At 38.5% G+C, this 20,914-nt stretch overlaps 2 protein-coding genes across 2 annotated transcripts; one reads left to right on the top strand and one right to left on the bottom strand.

The window, feature by feature from the left end:
* The first annotated feature begins 358 nt into the window (after positions 1 to 358).
* Positions 359 to 7,708, top strand: sypa (synaptophysin a). Its single transcript, XM_056773371.1, has 7 exons — positions 359 to 492; positions 1,924 to 1,989; positions 3,449 to 3,573; positions 4,580 to 4,778; positions 4,872 to 5,063; positions 5,270 to 5,580; positions 5,799 to 7,708. The coding sequence occupies exons 1-6, from the start codon at positions 475 to 477 to the stop codon at positions 5,543 to 5,545; spliced, it is 876 nt and encodes a 291-aa protein (XP_056629349.1). The 5' UTR covers positions 359 to 474; the 3' UTR covers positions 5,546 to 5,580; positions 5,799 to 7,708.
* A 2,196-nt stretch (positions 7,709 to 9,904) lies between these two features.
* Positions 9,905 to 13,713, bottom strand: emilin3a (elastin microfibril interfacer 3a). Its single transcript, XM_056773242.1, has 4 exons — positions 13,288 to 13,713; positions 13,014 to 13,130; positions 12,091 to 12,896; positions 9,905 to 11,889 (listed from the first exon to the last, which is right to left on the bottom strand). The coding sequence occupies exons 1-4, from the start codon at positions 13,416 to 13,418 to the stop codon at positions 9,962 to 9,964; spliced, it is 2,982 nt and encodes a 993-aa protein (XP_056629220.1). The 5' UTR covers positions 13,419 to 13,713; the 3' UTR covers positions 9,905 to 9,961.
* Positions 13,714 to 20,914: the final 7,201 nt, after the last annotated feature.

Genomic DNA, 20,914 nt, shown 5'->3' on the forward strand with positions numbered 1-20,914 from the left:
ATTTTTAACAGGTTTTGAATCTCTTTTCTGAATCTCAAAATGTATTAAAAGTGATCATGTTATAAAGCAACATGCTATAATTTAAACGGGCATTAAGTGCTAGGCAAATCCTTAATTTAATCATAATAGTAAACAAGGAAAGACTTGCTAAAATAAAAAATGGTAAGGGCACTTTATTGCTTGATGTGAATTTTATTTTGGCATCTAAAGTCTTGGGTTTATGCCTCTACACGCAATTACGCGTCGACACATCTAACGTCTGAACACGAAATAACATATTTAGGCTGTACACGTCACGTCTAAATAAATATTTGCAAAAACGGCCTTCCATACTAGAACGCCTTCTTCAGGCGCGTGACGAAACCAGCGCTGTTCTGTTGACGTTCCTTTCACCCCTCCGCGTGCCGTTCCTCCTCCAATACCCGCCTCCCCCCGATTATAGCTATTTCTCCCATCTACGAACGGGCGACTAACATGGATGTTGCAAATCAGGTAAGGCATTTTGGACACTGAAAAAATAACGGATGATGTTTTGGATGTTAATGCAGTATTTATTATGTCCACTGTTTGGTTTGTCTTTCGACCAGAGGCTCGTTACAGGCGATGAGGATGCGCGTAGAAATTGTGGTGGAATATTCTAATAGGGAGAGATGCCTGCTGATGCTGTCCGTCTGTTCAATGAAACAATATCCAAAATGTTTTCTTCCGTGAATGGTTTCGTTCTGAAGAAATCGCTGACTTTATGATTTTCCTGTTGTATTTAAATCTGATCGGATGATTTACGCATTCACATAGGGATGGAATTTAACGTTAGCTGGCGTGTAAACAAATATTTAATGGACATCAATAGGTAGATCATTAAATGAAATGGTCATGTTGGGTTTTAAGTAACCGTACATTTTGATGTGTAGAAAAACATTTCTTCAAATCGAATGCAAAAGGCCCTTTACCTCAAGCAGAGGCGCTTGTAGAGATGCTCTTTAAAATGGCAGCTCACTGCCATCCCAACATTGTGACTGTGACTTTCAACACCGAGCCCAGTTCCATCCGTTATCTCCATTACCGAATATTGGGATTTATACGCAAGGATTTAGAAATATGTGCATGCTCAATATGACACATTAAAGATTTAGTCAAACAGATTATTTATTCTCACATTGACATGATTGGATACACTTATTTGCAATGTAACGGTATTCGTTTGTAGGCAAATGTGTTGCGTGCTTCTGAATAATTAAATTGCATAATAAGTCTTAAATAGATGCATTGATTTTTGTGCATATAGCCTAGTGTTTAAAGCATCCTCGCACAATGGTGTCGTGTGAAACCGCACCTTCCTACGTCACTCTGTCTGGATAAATCGGTATTGTGCTCCCGCAGGTACGATGAGAAAATATTGTAAATGCCATAATAACGCCGCCGTGCGTACGACGAAAATCGGTCGCATCTGTGCACCGCATGAACGTTTAGATCGGGGCATTTCGCCCTCACTGAAGGGCCTTGATACAACCCCTCAATTTTCAAGATTAATCGGGAGGAGCACCGTCACTCTTTTACTGTACATTCGGTTCGGTTTGAATACATCTCGATTCTGTGTCGCCCACTGTGCTTAACAGCCCCCTTGGCACGGAGATGCCAAAGACGCGCGCGCGCGGTCTGGCCATGGTTCAAGGTCCACCCCACTCACCGTTCTGTTTCTTTGTTTATGGCTTTAGTCATATTCACAAAGGTTTGCGTTGGCGACAACATAAAGCATTTATGACATTTAAAACATAATTTCATGTAATTGATTTGATAATGCTATCTTTCTATCTATCTATCTATCTATCTATCTATCTATCTATCTATCTATCTATCTATCTATCTATCTATCTATCTATCTATCTATCCTAATCTAATGCGTTTCATGTTTTCTTTTGACAGTTGGTTGCCCAAGGGCAATTCAGGGTGCTGAAAGTTCCATTGGGCTTCATCAAAATCTTACAATGGGTAAGTTTTCGTTTAATTGGTGTTTTACGGCTGTTCCATTAATAAAAATAACCCAGTTTTTTATATACAGTATGTAAATACCATTGACTTTTTTGGTGAGCACAAAACGCAAATTGAAGAGCTGCAGATTGAATGCTTAGTGACTGTGTCCGATTGCACACGTCACGCACAGATGCACTACGTTTGGAAAGGCGCACGTGGGAAGAACAGAGTAGTACGGTGACATCTAGTGGTTATAAAACGCCAGTGCACTTTACTCTCTTTTTGACGGAAAATGACACGAAATTAGACTAGAAAATAAACAACAAGAATCATCTTGGTGTGGCGCTTCATTGTGTACCTCAGTATGTTCATTATAATTCAATTTGGTGAAATATTCTGCATTTATAAAAAAAAATTGAAAGTCATTTAAAAAAATGTATTTTTGAAGTCTTTATTTTTTAGTCATTCTGAATAAATAAATTCACTTAATTATAAAAAAATTAAAATTAGTTCACAGTTAAACAACCCAATTCACTGTTCAGTGTCTTCTGGGTTAGTTAAATTCGTCTTGATTTGATTATGTTAGATTTGATCTAATGTTTCACTTTAGTTCGGTCTGGTCTAGTTTGGCTGCCGTACAGTATAGTGGGACCTATAGTTTTTGTAATTATTCTGGTCTTGTGATGACCTTTTTAACATATTTTTTTTACAAAGACTGCAATAGTACAGAAAGACTTACTATGATTCAATTACCTAAATTATCTGTATTATATATATTATATTATATGTCATGCCATTGTGTTGTTTGGTTTACTTTGGCATGATGTGTCTTTTGTTTTTGTGTCCGGTGGTGATGCTTGGCTTTACAATATATCCCCACTCAGCGAAAAGACAGATGGCAGAGTATCTCAGTGAAATTTAATAGCTTCATTCTCCATATAGACCTCCCTCAACCGCAGTCCACATGTAATCTCTATGAATGACTCAATCTCTCAGATTAAAATCCACAAAGGAAATAAAATTTATTTATATCCACTTGACGGTGAATGATGGTTTCCTTTGGTCTGTATTTCAATCACAATGCTTTGATACAAACATTTTACAGTATAACATATTGTACACATTTTGTAACTTTTGCATCCCTCTACGCAGGCTAATACCAAATCCATGTGTTTTTTCATATTTTTTAAAAAGAAAAATGAGATTTGCATTATTTTACACTGTTTGTAGAACAGCTGTGCTGTGTAAGTCCTCTAGTGTCGACAATGGCCTTCATGCTGTTGCTTCAACATTCTACTAGTCATTTGGTCAGGTTAAATAGCTACTCCTTCACTGCACAGACCCCACAGAAGCTAACAGGAGAGCCTTGTAGTGAGAGATGCTATTTAATGTGTTTAAAGAACTAAAATGCTCTATTTTCTGCTCCAAAACTCCAAAGCGTAAGCAGGTGACCATCTATGCTTTCTCTGTTTTCCAGGTCTTTGCCATTTTTGCGTTCTCCACCTGTGGGAGTTACTCAGGCTCCTTCAGGATGAGCGTCGAATGCAAGAACAGATCAGAGAGTGACCTGAAATTAGACGTGGGTTTTGAGTATCCCTTCAGGTACGACATCTTGAGGCTTATGGGGCCGTGTCACTGTTTAGCGCTGCTGATTTGTTTGTGTGCAGTTCTGGTATTTACTTTCTCAGGAACAATTGAAGAGCTCTTTTCCAAAACTCATTAAAGGCCAAATAAATAAAAAATGAGTTTTTGATGCCATTTTACTGTGTACTAACCCTATTCACTGTTCCAAAAAAATGTTTCATGCCAAATCGCTATTTTCCATGTTTAAAATGTACTGCAAGATGAAGTTTCTTTCCAAAATGCTATAAGTGCCGAACCTATTTTTAGCCTAAATTAGATATGTCCTCTGGACCAATCAGAATTCGCTTGTTAGTGGTATTTGTATGCGTTATTTTTTAATTATTTGTTGAATGTGGTGGAAAATATTGAAACATGAAATTGAAAATATTTATTTTATTTTACTATTTAGTTTGTTACAATTTATTTTATTTGGCTGTTATTTATTTCATGCATTTGCATTTATTTGATTTATATTAATTTATAGTATGAGTCCCTGATGTCATAGGTTTCATGTTCTCTTGTTTGTTTGTTTTTAAAAAGTAATAAACCAACATTTTTTGAGAAAAAAGGATGGATTTGTAGCGTTTTGAAAAAAATAAATTTTGAATTTGAGACCATTTTAACAGGATAAATTGAATATTAACAAAATGTATGGGTCTAGGTCAAAAAATTAAATTTTCATGAAAACTATTAAAATTGATTTATAGCATTTTGGAAAAGAGCTCTTCAATTGTTAGTCACGCTAGATAATGCCTACATGACTGCTCTAGCTTGTATTACTCTTAGTTGTGTTCGTCTTTGTTTATAACACAGATTATTTATTATTTGCTCATGACAAATTGCTTGTGATGGAATATATGTGACTCACTTTGGATAAATGTGATATAAAGTATATTCAGATTCACAACCATTTTGAATTAACATTCACCAGTTCACTTTTATTCCACCCTAACCCGTTGTTTTTTTTCTGCTGTATGTCTTTCAGGCTCCATCAAGTATATTTCAATGCCCCTACCTGCAAGAATAGCCTAACTGATCGTTTCTTCCTGGTTGGTGATTACTCGTCTTCAGCAGAGTTCTTCGTCACCATAGCCGTTTTTGCATTCCTGTATTCCATGGCAGCTCTTAGCGTCTACGTATTTGCTTTTGAGAAGTACCGCGAGAACAACAAGGGGCCACTGATTGTGAGTCACCATCCACAATACATAACTATTAATGGAGCATTTTATCTTGGCTCTAAAGGTCTTATTAAAATATAATAAATTAAATCATTGCAGGATTTCGGGGTGACTTGCGTGTTCACCTTCATGTGGCTGGTGAGCTCGGCGGCATGGGCGAAAGGTTTGTCAGACGTGAAGACCGCCACAGATCCCGAGAAGGTTCTGGAACTGATCCCCGCATGCGAGCAAGAGGGCAATCGCTGCCGTGAAGTTCACGATCCGGTCATGTCTGGCCTTAACACTTCTGTGGTGAGTCAGTCACACAGGAAATCACACTTTACTAGGAACTGTCCCGTGATTTAAAACATTGATTTATTAATTATACATTTAAATTATTCATTCTTAAATTTAACAGTATTAGTATAAACTCTGAAACAGATAAAAACGATTACACAGAACAGCCGTAAATATTGATAGATGCTCTTTGCTTAAGCACTGCTCTTTTTTTCCTCCAGGTCTTTGGGTTCCTGAATCTGATCTTGTGGGCCGGTAACTTGTGGTTTGTATTCAAGGAGACCGGAATTGTTGCACCATTCATGCGCCAGCCGCCTGCCCAGGAGAAGCAGCCACAATTCGGACAACCAGGTTATGGGCAGCAGGACCCATATGCCGCTCCTCAGGGAGGTTACCAGCCCGAATACAGCCAGCAGGGCTACAATCAGGGTGGAGAATACGGTCAGGGTGGCTATGACCAGCAGGCGGCACCCACCTCTTTTTCCAACCAGATGTGAGAGAAGGAATAATTGAGGAAGCAGGGGAGTTGAAGGTAATTTTTGGAGATGCGTGTATAAACGGAATAATAGCTTACTCTTAACTGTACAGTATATACAGCACACTGCCAACAATGAAAAAATAGAAAGTAAAACAGTTTCCATTGCTACATGCCATTTTTATCTTGCATTTTTAATGAGTTTTGGGGAAAAAATGTGATTTTGATATCACTTTTTAATATAAATTTCAGACGCTATTTCTGTTTTTCCACAGAAAGAGGTGACCGTGTGACTCTAGCTGTGTGGTGCCTGAACCCTTCCCACAAACCCAGAATTTCTTCCTGTTTGTGCGTCTGTGCTTACGTCTGTGAACGATAAGAGGGGGGGATGGGAGGGGTCTAATCTAACGTTAAAGATAGAGGGGGTGGGATAGAGCAGAGGGATTTTAATGTGTTGTGTATTATTGTGATGTATAAAACTATAAAATCTTACGACCGATCGAATTCGAAGAAACACTTGAACACTGTACCAAAACATGAAAAGGTCTGGAAAAATGATAGACATTGTTTTGCGATATGAATTTTGAACGGATGATATTGACAATAGTAATGCTAAACATGAGAGAATGTATTTGTCTGTGCTGTATAGATATGATTATATATATACTAATATATATATATATAGATATTTCCTAAAGATGTGTAAGGGATTATTCCACTGTAGTCTAGTTCCGTTCCCTAAAATGAGATGATCTTGTGAAAATATTTACAAAGCCGGAATTTACAGACATCTCATCAAATGATACGTTTACCTTTCTCTTGTTTTGTATATTGTTTTATTTATTTCTTCACGGGTGGGATGGAGCACTGATGTGGCATCCGTTGGCAGAATCATTCCTAAACTCATGAAGGGACCACATTACTTCAACCAGCAAGAAAACGCTGAAAGGAAAAATAATGTTTTTTTTCTAAAATCTCTGCATTATGAAAAGCACATGCTTTCTAATTTAAGAATTAGCATGGTTGTTCATGACACAACGCCTCCTCTGAGTGCTGTATTGATGTAGTGACGTTTCAGTTAGAGGATGTTTCAAATAGATATAAATATATATATGAACTGGGGTTTTGTTTGTGTTGTGTGAGCACCAGCCAGAGAGAATCTATCCTGTGTGTTGAGATGTCAGTAGTGTAGATACAGTATATGTGCCGGTTTCGATTTGATCACTATTTCCTTTCCCTCTGTCAAAAACACTATCGCTGGATTTAAGCCTGTGATATTGAGTTGAGTATGTTTTCAATTGTACATATAAAATATATATAAGTACCTGCACATTCTTTAACCGATGATCATGAAATGCTGTAGTGATTTGCATCAAACATCATGTGAATGCCAGCATAGATTCTTTTTGTCTGCTTGAATGATCACTCAAATTGCAGATGCCAAATGTATATCTGGTATACGTCAGCTAGACCTCCCAGGTGGAATACATGGAATTGGATCACCCGATGGGAGTCATTTAAATAAGCAATCAAATTCACAGCAGCTTTTGTGACAGGTTACTGTATCCGGTGCAATAAAGTCCTAAAGTTATTGTTTTGTAGAGTATTCAAACAATAAACTATATATCAAAGACTGACACTTTATGTGAGGAAGCTGAGTAATCATATTATTAATATAGTAAACCAGCTGATTTGTTTCTCCCATCAGTTGATCATAGTTTATTCGGTTGATTTAGAGCCGATGCATCCGATGTTGTTATGATGAGATTATTTATATTATTGCATGATCGGATGCTCATAGTGCAAGCTAACCCAACATATAACTGACTGTCTAATATTATTTCAGCCTCTATAATTTGGTAGTAAAATTTGAGGAAAATCAGGTTCGCTTTTGGGTAGAAGGCTATCAGCCTGGTAAATGTGTTAGCGACTTTCTCTTTCTCTCTCTCTCTCCCTCTCTCTCTCTCTCTCTTTCTCGTCCTCTCTCCCTCTCACATTCTCTGCTCTGGCCCACTCTTCTCTTCCAAATGAATATGCTACTCAACTTCTCCGTTGTTAGTGGTGTTTGATTTGTCTTGTGAAACTCTCGATGCCTTTGGGTTGTGCTGTATTTAATGTGTACGATATATTCTTAGCATTTATGAAGATATTGATAAAAATGGTTATGACCATGCTGAAAACTCAATCACCAAAATTATCCAGAAATTCTGTTGTATTGTTCTATGGAATCCAGGAAAAATTCAATAAATAATACGTGGAAAAAAGCTTTTCTCTGTTTGTTTTCTTTTCTTTTTGGGTTTCTGAAGAAAACATGTGTGTGTATTATCAAAAAAGGTGAGTCATGATTTAATGAAAAACAAATGTTTTTGTGGCGATACAACACCTCAACACTTCCTCTCACAAATGTTACATCCTTCCTCTTTCACTTTGGATGCACATGGTTGATATTAAACGCTCATTTTAAAACACTTTTTGAGCAAGATACCATAAAATAAAAATGGCAAACTTAAACGAAGTTAAGCAGCCACTTTTTTCAACGGAGAAGATAACAAAATTCCTCCTGACACCAAATGGGAACAATTTTAACTGCTGAAATGGTGAATCTAACTAGAATGACAAGATTATGTAGATACTGAATTTGTTGCATTGTTCATGTGGTGTGTTTGATGGCATAAAAAAGTTCGATTTTATCCTATGTAAATAATGTGTCATTCATTATACTATGGTTAAACACTTGTGTTTCTCATGTTTACTGTGTAAATGTGTACAGGAAAATGTCTATTGTAAAGTATTGTAATTCTTTGTTACTTAATGTGACATTCTGTCTCATATCTGTCATACTGCCATGTTTGCTGGAACTGAACCCAAGTTTTAGGTAGAAGAGCCGTTATGTTTTAGCCTAATATTGATGCGGTTTTAACTCTCGGCCTCAGATCATCTTATTGACCACTGTATGTCATTTTCTATTGTTTTAGGCCCTGTGTCTTGTGATTATTTGCATCATCTATCGAATGCAACTCGTGGAGCGCCGTTGTAGAGTTGGTTTGGGCTGTGATCACATTTATTGAATATGCCCTGGATTTGGACTTAGCCTTAAGATTTTTCCTATGGATGGTAAAATTTGTTCTGAATTTGATTTGGATTGAACCTCTTTATGTAAGTTATGAACTGACAAATCATGAGAATGACATTTGTTCTTCGGCCTGCAGGACTTCTTTAGAGCGATCACAGGCTCACTTTTCCTTTTCATCACTTCATTACTCTGTGTGACAGGGGGATGGGCAGAACATGGACTGGTTGCTGGGAATGTGAGTAGATTAATAAAACCGTGTTTAAGTTAAAGTAGTTATGAAGACATTTCCCTCCTAAATGAAACACTTGTTTTAAGAAATTGCTCTGTTTTTGATATTTGAAGGATTCCATGTTTGATTGTTTTTAGTTTGTTTGCAGCAGTGGTGTTTGGATACGACACCATTGTCACTATTAAAAACATTCAGCAGGGTGTTGATCTGGGTAAGTAGCATGCAACAGCATGTACTGTTTACTTATAATATAGATTCTGAGGTCTGAATTTGAACTAAAAATGACATTAAAGTTGTCTGTGTTCATTTTTGATTAAATGTTTGTGTTGTCTTATTTTAATAGTTTAACTGACAGTTACAGTATACACCAGTGCACTTGCACAATACAATGTCTTATGCGGGCAACATTTCCCTCATTAGTTAAAAGTAGTAGTTTAATTAATTTCAATGAAAAATAGCACAACCCTAGCACAATTGAGGGTCAAAAGGAGATATGTCATATATAACTGCTCTACGTCTTCTGTTTTTTTTCAGGGATTCTGGACCATCTGTTAACATTGTGCAAAGTGGTCTAGTCCATATAATGTCCTCAAACTTCGTTCGAAAGGAAAATAAAGCATTTTTAATGTAATGTTACATTTTTGTTAGCGTTACAGTTTACTGCATGAAGTGAATATTCTTGAAGACACCAGCATCAAATAACAAACACACTAGATAAAAAAGTCTCAAAAGAGACATTGCCTTATTTATGTGTAAACAAGATAAATTTTACTTACGTTGAGGTGACGTGTTCAGGTGAAAGAGACAAGAGACAAGCTCTCAGTTATCATATTCACAATTACACAGTTAGAAACCAAAAACACCTTTAATCAATCTTAAAACATACAAAGACGAAACAAGTACAACATTTTACAAAGGAAGGATAAAAAAGACACCTTAAAAAATACAAAACAGCACCACAGAACAGTAAAGATAAAAATTAAACAACTTTGATAATACAATATATGTTGGAAGAATAGACAAGTCTCATGAGAAACACTGATACTATATAATAGTACAGGTCTTGAATGAAAATAAACTTTATTATAGGTCGGTCTATATAAGAGAGCACTCTTCACATTATAAAGTTTGATTTACTAGTCACCCCTGTGCTGTGTGGGAACTGCAAATTGGTCTCCTCGTGGATAGGTCGGTTCTAACACACTGTCCTCTGCTATCCTGTTAAGCCCACATGGTCCAGTGCAGTTTTGGAGGCTCCCTCTAAGCTCGGACAGCTGTTGGGAATGGCGAACAAGGGTACTATTAAATTGCGACAGAGAGCCATCAGAGTGCCTCTCCAATTCTCCACGAATTCTCTCCAGGTCATCAGCCAAGTGTGCAAGACCTCCGCACTGACCTTCCACACGGGCAACACGGCCCCCAACTTCGGTCACCTCTTTCTGCACATCCAGGGCAGTTGAGCGGCAACCCTGGAGCTCTCCAGTCACTCTGCGGCGTAGATCCTGGAGTTCCCCTTTCAGACGGGTCAACTTTCGCTCCCCGGTACCCAACATGGATGCTTGTCGCCCAACCAGCTGAACCATACCCTTCACCTGCTGTGCAAGCCTCTCCTCTCTCTCTTGCCAGGTGAGGTTGGTGTGGCCCACATCTTTGATCACGGAACCAACTGACTCTTGCAATCCACAAAGAGATTTATTAACAGAGTTCACACTGACTTTCAGTAGGGTGACCTCAGCCTGCAAACCGGCTTCCTCCTGTTTCTCTGCCAACTGGACAAGGAGATTGTACAGAGTGGTGTTGAGACGATTTAGTCTTTCTGCTTGAAACTCAAATTTCTCATTCAGATCCTCGTGACTCTCTTCACATCTCTTCTCCGTAGTTTCCAAAGGAGCTACATATCCTGTAAGGACAGGATGTGGAGCACAAGATCTAGTACAGACAACCTCTATGGATTTGAGATCATTCTGAACACGGCTCAAATCCTCCTCCACTCTTTTTCGAAGCAATTCTACCTCTGTCTCAAGCGTGGGCACAGCCTGACCTTCTAGCAAAGCTGGTGCGGTGAGGTTACCCAGCTCCTCCACAGAAGCCAAGAGACGACTTTCAAGAGCCTTAAGCTTTTCTTCGATTTGTATTTCCAGGCTGGCAATCTCTCTTTTGCTTGCATTCGCTTCCTCTTGATTAAATGTTTCAATGTTTAGTTTTGCTTCGACATAACGTAGTCGACCTTCCAACATGCCATCGATATGGTCTTTGTGTCCACCGAGTTCAGCACGCATGTGTATTTGGGATTCGTTCAAGCCATCCACTGAATGCTCCAAATAATGTATTCTTTCAGTTAGACCTGACACTGCAATGCAGCAACCCTCTTCAGACTCCAGGTCATGGAGTTGGGCCTGGAGTTTCTGAAGTTCTTCTCTCAGTATTGCAGCTCTTACATCTATGACTTGCTCAATCTGATCCTGTCCATCTACAAGTTCTTCTTTGCACTGGAGCCGCAACTCTGCCACATGACCCTTGCATCGCTCTTCGGCACTTTCCACGCGCTTTTCAAAGCCATCTAGACTGGCCACCTGAGCCTCACTCATTTTGGATTCCACCAGCGTCTCCAAGGCTTTTTGGAAATCGATCTGAGTGAGGTTAACTGACCTATCTGACAGTCTGTTAAGGGTGCTGTTGTGATTTAAGACTACTCCTCTCAACTTTTTCAGCTCAGATGTCTTTACCACTAGCTCTGCTTGTAGCTCTGACAATTTTTCAGCCAAATCGGCCAGGTTTGGATACTGCCCCATCACGTCTGAACCTTCTATATCCGGAAGGCCCCCAGGCAGATCTCCGAAACCAATGGATGAGTCCCTGGACAGAGATGGTGAAGTGATAGGGCTGGGTGCTGCAGAAATGAGGGCGTTCAACATCCGATTGGCGTCTTCGCGCAGGGATGAACGTAAGCTGTCCTCCAGGCCTGTCACTGTACCACGGAGAGTCTCGAGACCAAGAGAGAGTCTCTGAACATCCTGCTCTATCCTGTCCAACCGTTCATTCTCAACACTGTATTCAACATGATCTGTGAATAAATTCTATTTATTTAGTTACTCTAGACACACTAAAAAGTACTGTTTGTAAAAAAAAAACATTTTAAAACAACTACACACTTGCCACGAGTATATTAATTAATTTACATAACTACAGTAAAATAACACACGTGTGCATATGTTTTTTTGCAGTGTAACCGCAGAAAGCGAATATAAATAAAGAGATTACTCACCTCGATTTGTTTCACTGCTAGCAGATGGCACCTGTGCATTAGGAACAGGCTCTGTCTCACTGCGTTCTACTGCAGTACTATGGTAAACAGATGAAGGGTCCTGGAAGTCTGTGCTTGGCTCGTGCTCTACTGGAGTTAGCTCATGGTCAGGATCTTGAGGGACTTGCATGGGTTCAGCTTGGTCTACTTCAGGCTCCTGGTTGTCTGGATGAGGTTCAAATGAGTTGGCTTGGAAAGTGGACTCAGAGTTACCACCAGGGTACCCATTCATACTATTAGATGGTGCTTGAGGTTGATACCAAGGGTCACCATTAAAGCTAGGTCGATTCATTTGGCCTTCAAAGGATGTCATCGGGCCCTTTTGAGAGGGATAAGGACCTTTAAAAGAAGGCATTGGGCCCTTCTGCGCAGGTCTAGGTCCTTTATAAGAAGGCATGGGGCCCTTTTGTGCTGGCATGGGCCCTTTAAAAGATGGCATGGGACCCTTCTGGGCAGGCATGGGCCCTTTAAATGGAGGCATTGGACCTTTTTGTGTAGGCGTTGACCCTTTAAAAGATGGCATAGGACCTTTCTGGGCAGGCATAGGCCCTTTAAAGGGAGGCATAGGACCCTTCTGTGCAGGCATGACCCTTCTATAAGGCATAGGACCCTTTTGTCCAGGCATTGGTCCTTTGAAAGATGGTCTTGCTTTCATTCCATAGACCGCAGTACAGGCAACACCTGCATATCCAGGACAGCATTTCCACTCCAGCTCAGTTACAGTCTTATGTCCTACTTTATACATGGGTTTGTAGAACATGCGGTACCTGTGAAAAACAATCATGAATCAAAATGAACTAAATTTTTGTTGTTGAATGAATGTAAACCTAAACTAAATGAAAGAATTTGCATGCGAGTTAGACAAATAATAACTCATGTCTTACTTAGGTGGGCATTTCTGACCCCAGGGACATTTGTTGTAATCTGCTTTCATGTAGGGGGTGGCTCCATCCTGAAAAGTGTAAGACACAGTCTTCTCCACAACATAAGCACAGTGGTTCCTGAAGAAATAGGTTAATAGAGTTTCATTAACTGAAATGAACTACAGCCAGGAGAACACACAATTCACTCATTAGGGTAGATGCTCATCAAATTATGTAGAAACAGGCAGCAGTGATTTTGTCATCAAAGAGATGAAGGAAAACTCATGATACTTACTTATGCCTGGCAGCAGGTTTCTGTGAGCTGTACTGTGGTTGGGATCCAGAGTAAAGGCTGTATCGGTTTGCCGTCACAGTCACAACAGCACTCAGGAAAAGCCAAAGAATGAGAAAATCCTGCGATCTCATCTCCAAAAAAGTTGTCAAAAATGATGTGTTATCAAAGGAGAAAGATGTGGCAAATTCTCTATTCCCCAACAAAAAAAAGACGAAAATCTCTTCCAAATGAAATATCTATTGATATCATTCGAAGTGCAGATTTAAAAAAAGTGGCTAATTCTTTGCATTAGGCAATTTAAAGTATGACAATGGCAAATGTCATATCTTCCACCACAAAAAAAGTCAATAAAATAATTCAGTTTCAAGAAAAAGCACAGAAAAAAACTTCTGGTGTCTAAAAAGGACACTGTGAGCTCCAGTTGATGGTGATCTTAGATGATTCCTGCAGACTGTTCAGACTGTTGAGTCCTGACCACCTCATAAACACTTGACCACCTCATTTACATGTCCCACCCACAATGCCACCCAGCACAATTCACACAAAGGTGCTATTTTGGAGACCTGGTCCACATATTACAACAACAATGTCCAGGCATTGGAGGATAAAGTTCATTAAGGATGAAAAAATCATTTTGTATCATAATTATAAGGATGCTGTTTTCTGAACATTGAATTATACATGAACATATGACTCTGTACATAAGAAAGCACATGGACTGAACTAGCTGTACGCAGCGATCACATACACAAATACACACACACACAAACAGCCATATGGAACAAATACAGACTTACTCAGATAAACATTGGGAGTCAGATTGTAAATACTAACAATTACCTGACAAAAGCGAAACAGCTCTAATGAAAAATATACAATGTGAGAACTGTCTATAGGAAGTGCTGTCTTGAAAGCTTTGTTTGACCATGTTAGTCCCATATATGGTTAATTGTAGTCCTGCGCAAACAAACAGTTATTGAAGTTACCATTCCGTTCCCTTCATTGCTGCAACATCCGTCTACAGTATCCATGACTGTCGTCATGGCAGCGGTATAGGCTCGGATAAGCTAAGATGCCTTAACTAAAAGTCTGATGAGAAAGTGACAATTCCAAACACACTTTATAGATCTCATAGACCTCAACTTTGCCTGGCCCAAAAATGCACCTCTCAAACACCACAAGCAAACACACACCCCATCTCAAAAAAAACACAGCCGCCAAACACACCATGCCTTTGTTTAGTTGCAGTGGCTAATTGGGCGTCAATGTTTACCCTGTTTCTGAGAGCTTTGCTGCTGTAATGTGGAAGGTCAGGAATCTGTACAAACAGGCTGCCATGTACATTGCTGGTGACGGGTTTATTTTATCCAGGAGCATGTTTCTATATTCTATTCCGTCTCTTTTTTTGTCTATACAGTATTAGCCAGTTTTATATGTAGACAACGTATCATTTAACACCCATTGAAACATTAACATTCTCTGATCAAATAATGTTTAAAGACACTAAAGGGTCAATGTAACATCATCAACATATGATCAAGCATTGAACACTTATTTTTTTATCAGAATAGGTTTAAATATCTGTCTATATACACCTATCTGTCAGTTATATGTATAAAAAATATAACAGACAGAGACATTCTGCATACTCTGCATCTTCTTACCTAATAAAAACCATAAATTTGTTCAATCCAGTAACTATATTACACAGTGATTTCCCCCGAATAATCATTCATTATTTTAAGTATATAATATGCTTTATTGATCCTTCGCAGGAAATTGAAATTGTTACATCATCAGCGGCCACATACATTCTTAACACACAAACAACTTCTATCCAGCACAGAATACATAAGATATAAAAATACATACATAAAGACTAAAAATGTAGTAACTAGATAATGCAATTATTGTGCATAAGATAGCCTAATAGCAGCAGGCAAGAATGATTTACAATGCCGTTCAGTCCTCTACCACTCTACCACTGAATTGAATCTGCCTAAAAATCTCTACAGCATTTAACGGATACAAGTTATTGTCCATAATAGCATTTATTTTTCTTAACATTCTTTCTTGCGCAACCTGCTAGACCCTGTCCTGTGGGATGCCAAGAATGGACCTCAACTTTTTAATCAGTTTGTTCGGTCTCTTTCAATCAGATGTACGTGCTCCCCCAACACACCACACCAAAAAAGAGACCACTGGCCACAACAGTCTTGTAAAAGCAGTAGAGGTTGACAAATATTAAAGGATCATAACCTTCTCAAAAAGTACAGCCTACTTTGGCCTTTTTTGTAGACAGCTTCCGTGTGGCTGGACCAGTCCAATTTATTATCTAACTCTCTGAGGCTATTATCTAACTCTCTGAAACTCTTTTTTTGACAAGCTATGAATCCACCTACATCTTATTCTGACAGTTGTACAAGGTTTTCAAGATGTACATAAACCCTCTGAAGCATGTAAATAAGAGCATCATCCACACCTAGTATGTAGGGCTTGTATGCAAACTGGAGGGAGTCAATAAAAGGCCACATTTTAAGCCTTAGATGAGAAAGAACCAATTTCTCAAGCGTCTCCTTAATATTAGAGCTAAGAGCGATAGGTCTAAAATCCTTGAATTTCACTTTGGGAACACAAACTACACATGATGTTTTCCACAAGGAATGTATGGAAATAATATGGTTTACATGTGTTAATATTGCATTGAATTGTTTGAAAACATTGCACTTTTGTGAAAAAAAATATTTTGGTAAAACTTTTACAAAACATTTTATAGCTCTGGCTATGGCAAATGGCTTTCTAAAGCAATTGCTCTTAAAAGTTAAATCTATGTATGACTGAGTGTCAACACCCTCATATTATTCACCAGCTGTTTGACAAGACGCACAGTATGTTGTTGGCACTTGCTTTCCATTACCATTCTGAGCACACATACACCATTCTTCACAACCATATCCACCCAGGAAGTACACAGAAAATGACATCACAATGGAGCAGCTGTTCAGACCTCGAGCTCTGTTGCCCATATAATGCTGTTCTGTATTTAGTCGTGGACAGAACCTGTGTTCATCAGGTGTAATTGCCTATCAAAATAGGGTGGGGTCCTTGTTTCATTTCAAACACAGTTCGCACTTTGTAGTAGCTGAGCCTAGTGAATGATTTAAAGAGTGAAAATCTTAAAAACGGGCTAGGGGTTGTGTGCATGTTTGTGCTCTAGGCCAACATTTCGGTAATGCATTTGACATAGAAAAACACTTTCTTTTTTTGCGCCTCTCTATCTTATATATTTTTCTGCTAACTATTTAAAAAAATAGCACCAATCATCCACATTCAACACCAGATGGTGAAATGGTGAAAGTCAGATGTTTATCTGTTTAGAGCTGTTTGGTGTGAAGTGTGGCTGATGCCTGCCATCTTTTCAGTCTATGGAAACAAGATTGTTTATCTTGTGTTGTCTATTCACAACAAGTGATCATCATTTTCTTATCCTGCAGCTATTACAGCAAGATATACTCAGCACAGTATACATTGTGATGTGGATTTTGCCTGCCTAAATACTCTCTTATAATAATACGCAACTATTCAAAAATAAGCACTAAAGGAATCTGTGCAGTGGGGTTGCCACCAAGGTATTCAAGAATAGTGTTTGCTGATTGATCCAAAAATTACACCTTCAGCTTTCAGGCTAATGCTAAATTACCTAGTCATTTACAGTATGTTTTTATATGTAGAGAGGGCAAAGCCACTTTAAGGGAAGCTTCCAATCTTAGCAAAATCATTTTTTATTGATGTCAATAGAAAGGATACTTTATAATAATTATGTGTACGGTTATAAAATGGAGGTTGTAATTGTCCATAATGCCAACAGGCAATGGCAACATTAGTTTGCAGTGGAAGTATGGGTAGTCACATATGCTGACATATTAAATTATCTTGTTTTATTTAAAACAGTGAACAACAATTATAAAAACAAACAGGCATAAAGTTATTTAAATAGTCAATTGGTTGAATTCTTTGAATTCTCTCAACTTTAACCACGGTTTTATAACCACAGTTAAACAATATATTTGTAGTAAAACCACACTAACCACAAATTTACCTTTGTTTCACTGTGACTTCACTTATTTGTCATCATCTGTAACATCTAGCTGGTAACATAATGAATGTAGGAATACTGTCTTCTTTAAAAAAGTGCAATAAAGTTGTGGAGGTCTGTCTTAAAATGAATTATAATTGTTACCCAGTAAATTATAAACAATTAAATGTTATAATAGTATTTCCCACAATTGCTCCACTTGTCATCATTTTGAAGAAACAACTATTCATTTATTTTGGTATTGTGTTTATTGTAAAATATTTTGTGTCAACTTCTCAAACTTTGTTAAAAATATCCCCAAACTTTTGTATGAGCCAAAAAAAGCACAAAACGGTTCCTGTCAACTGAAAACAATTCAAAAGTGGCACGTCACAAGACTTGTTTACTCCGGGACGATAATCGCACGCGTTTATCGGCAGCATTTTTCGAGACGATTTTCACTGCCGATTAGTCAAATTAACATGCAAATTCCCTCTCTGACATAGATTGGGCTTAATGAAAAACAGAAATGCCCCAGCACAAGGTGGCGATGCACGACTTTCTGGGTCCGTGTACGTTTTATTCATTTGATATCCTATATTAAATAAATTAATGGAAACTGAAAGATGACTCGTTTTTTCATTTTTCGTTTAGTTCACCAAACGAAAAATTAGATTTCGAACCGATTTTTCATTTTTCGTTTGTCGTTTAAAAAACGGATTTCGGACTCAATATATGGGATTCGTACATGTGGGCGGTGCTGTAACGCCCCTTTCACCCAATTGGTCAAATCGCTCACCATCCTGTACGGCCTTAATTCTGCCAGGCAGAATAAGAGTCACCTCTAGTCCTTCATTTTTAAGTTATTGCAAGTATGTCGGCGCGAACCACTGCTTATTGTTAACAGTGCGTGATATTTAAGCAGACATATCTGTTGCAATGTATGACATTTAAGAGATGCAGTATGCTGAATACCAGGGGTCTCCAACCCTGCTCCTGGTGAGCTACTCTCCTTAAGATTTCAGCTCTAACCCCAATCAAACACACCTGGGTTGCTTGATAATTACAGAAAGGTGTGCTGAAGCAGGGTTGGAGCTGCAATTTGCAGGACGGTAGTTCACCAGGTCCAGGGTTGAAGATCCCTCTGTATACAGTAATTTATGATGATTTATGATGATATAGTATCTTTCCAACAAAAGTCACCCATTACAATAAACACTTAAAAGACACAGACAGTCAAGAATAAGAAATGTGACCTCTTCGAAGTACTACAGAAGGTCTCTGCTGACACGCAGACATAGAAAACATACATGTGTAATAGCATAAGTAAAAACGTTAACAAAGATCCTTTTTCACGGGGCATTGCGGGTGTTTGACAGAGTTGCATCAGTCCAGCTACTCACTGCCTGCTGCATGCATTTCGTCAATTCAGCAATTTATGTTCCTCAATTATAAAAAAAAATAGCAGAATAACTCTGATCCCCATCATCTGGACACTATTCCCATCACTTGTCTACCCCTTGTTTACTGTCTTATTCCTTTGGTCTTGTTATTTGTCCGCTGTTGAATGTGTTTATGGTGTTGTGCTTTTTCCTGTGTCTCTGTGGATTAAATTATACCAGTTTGGAGTATCTGCTTGTCTTGAGTGTTTGCTTCACAAACCGTGACATCTGTATGTAAGTGTCTCTGTCGACACCTAGGGTACTTTACAGACTCGACTTTCACCTGAAAATTTAGATGTGCTGGTTTTTCTCAACAAAAACTAATCTGCTTTATAAATGGGTTTTTCATTCGGTCTGCATGAGTTTATTCAGAAATTGTTACAAAATCTAAACGATAAAACTAATATTGTATTGATGGGAGAGTCTACCCGCTACGCAAAGTCTTTTTCAGCACATCCCAAAGATTCTCAATAGGGTCAAGGTGTGGGCTCTGTGGTGGCCAATGAGTGAAAATGATGTATATGTTTCCTTAACCACTCTTTCAGAATTTGAGCCCGATGAATCCTGCCATTGTCATGTTGAAATTTGCCCGTGCCATCAGGAAGGAAAGAAGCCATTGATGGCATAACTTGATCATTCAGTCAACTGACCTCATTCTCTGGGCACATAACGTTGTTGAACCTAGACCTCAAATCCAATGGGAGGCTCTTACCTATTTGCTTAGTTGAATTCATGCTGTTGTTGACTGTTTTTGAACGGGCAGTGTATATAACTCTGCTTTATAATTGGGTTTCTCATTCGGTCTGCATGAGCTGGTTCAGAAATTGTTACAAAACCAAAATGATAGAACTATATATTTACATTAACATTTAGTCATTTAGTAGACGCTTTTATCCAAAGAGTATTACAGAGAGGTCAGGGAGCAATAAGCGACATGTCAAACAGGAGCAATCACACAATAGGTACTGATACAAATAAGCCAAAGATAATTTAGATAATATCTACAGTACACATGGATGTCCAGTTCACAGCATATCTTCAATACTGTAAGACAACAGAAGCCCTAGTTTAGGCACAACACGGTTAGCATATCTATAAATCTGGTCACCTACAGATAGTCATTCCACCACCAAACACACACACACACACACACAAACACACACACACACACAGACACAGACACACACACACACACACACACACACACACACTTCTTCCTCAAACATTTGCAAAACATAGTGATATGTAGATTCTCACAATTAGATAAAGCTGTTATTTTAAACTGGAAACAAAGAGTCAATGCCTAAACTAAAAACTAAAACAAAAGACAAATGCTAAAACTATTGTTAATCATACATACAGTGAGGGAAATAATTATTTGATCCCCTGCTGATTTAAGTTTGCCTGCTTACAAAGAAATGAAGGATAGACAGATAGAGACAGAATATCAACAACAAAAAATCAGGGGGAAATGTTATATAAAGGTTATAAATTGATTTTCATTTCAGTCAGTGAAATAAGAATTTGATCCCCAAGCAAAACATAACTTCGTACTTGGTGGAGAAACCCTTGTTGGCCAGCACAGAGGTCAGACATTTCTGATAGTTGGTCACCAGGTTTGAACATGTGTCAGGATATATTTGAGTCCACTCCTCTGTCAATCTAGATAAGATAAGATTCAACCGATTCGTCAGGTATGGTGACCCATACCCGAAATGTGACCTGTGCTTTTAACCCATCCAGTGATTAGTGAGCACACACACAGCAAGTGGTGAACACACGTACACCCGAAGCAGTGGGTCCGGGTGTACGTGTGTTCATCACTTGCTGTGTGTGTGCTCACTAATCACTGGATGGGTAAAAAGCAGAGGTCACATTTCGGGTATGGGTCACCATACCTGACGAATCGGTCACTTTCACTTTCATGGCGTGAACTATTTCTCCTTAAACATGAATCGATGAATGTTCCCAATCATCATTACAGAATGCTGTTTTAAGTTCAGCAATGTTCATAAACTTGTACTATAAAATTGTCGCTGTTGAAAGAAAATTATTTGTGATAAATTGACTTAAATTTCTAAAACATTTCAGGTCACATTTAGTTTGGTTA

Source organism: Triplophysa dalaica, chromosome 18, assembly GCF_015846415.1.
Source record: "Triplophysa dalaica isolate WHDGS20190420 chromosome 18, ASM1584641v1, whole genome shotgun sequence".
In the NCBI taxonomy this organism is placed as follows: Eukaryota; Metazoa; Chordata; class Actinopteri; order Cypriniformes; family Nemacheilidae; genus Triplophysa; species Triplophysa dalaica.

Coding starts and splice junctions, on each gene's coding strand:
- sypa (XM_056773371.1), top strand. Junction 4,779..4,871: donor ACAACAAGGGGCCACTGATT/GTGAGTCACCAT, acceptor AAATCATTGCAG/GATTTCGGGGTGACTTGCGT. Junction 5,064..5,269: donor CTGGCCTTAACACTTCTGTG/GTGAGTCAGTCA, acceptor TTTTTCCTCCAG/GTCTTTGGGTTCCTGAATCT.
- emilin3a (XM_056773242.1), bottom strand. CDS start 13,418: ATGAGATCGCAGGATTTTCTCATTCTTTGGCTTTTCCTGAGTGCTGTT. Junction 13,131..13,287: donor AAACCTGCTGCCAGGCATAA/GTAAGTATCATG, acceptor CTATTTCTTCAG/GAACCACTGTGCTTATGTTG. Junction 12,897..13,013: donor GGTCAGAAATGCCCACCTAA/GTAAGACATGAG, acceptor TGTTTTTCACAG/GTACCGCATGTTCTACAAAC.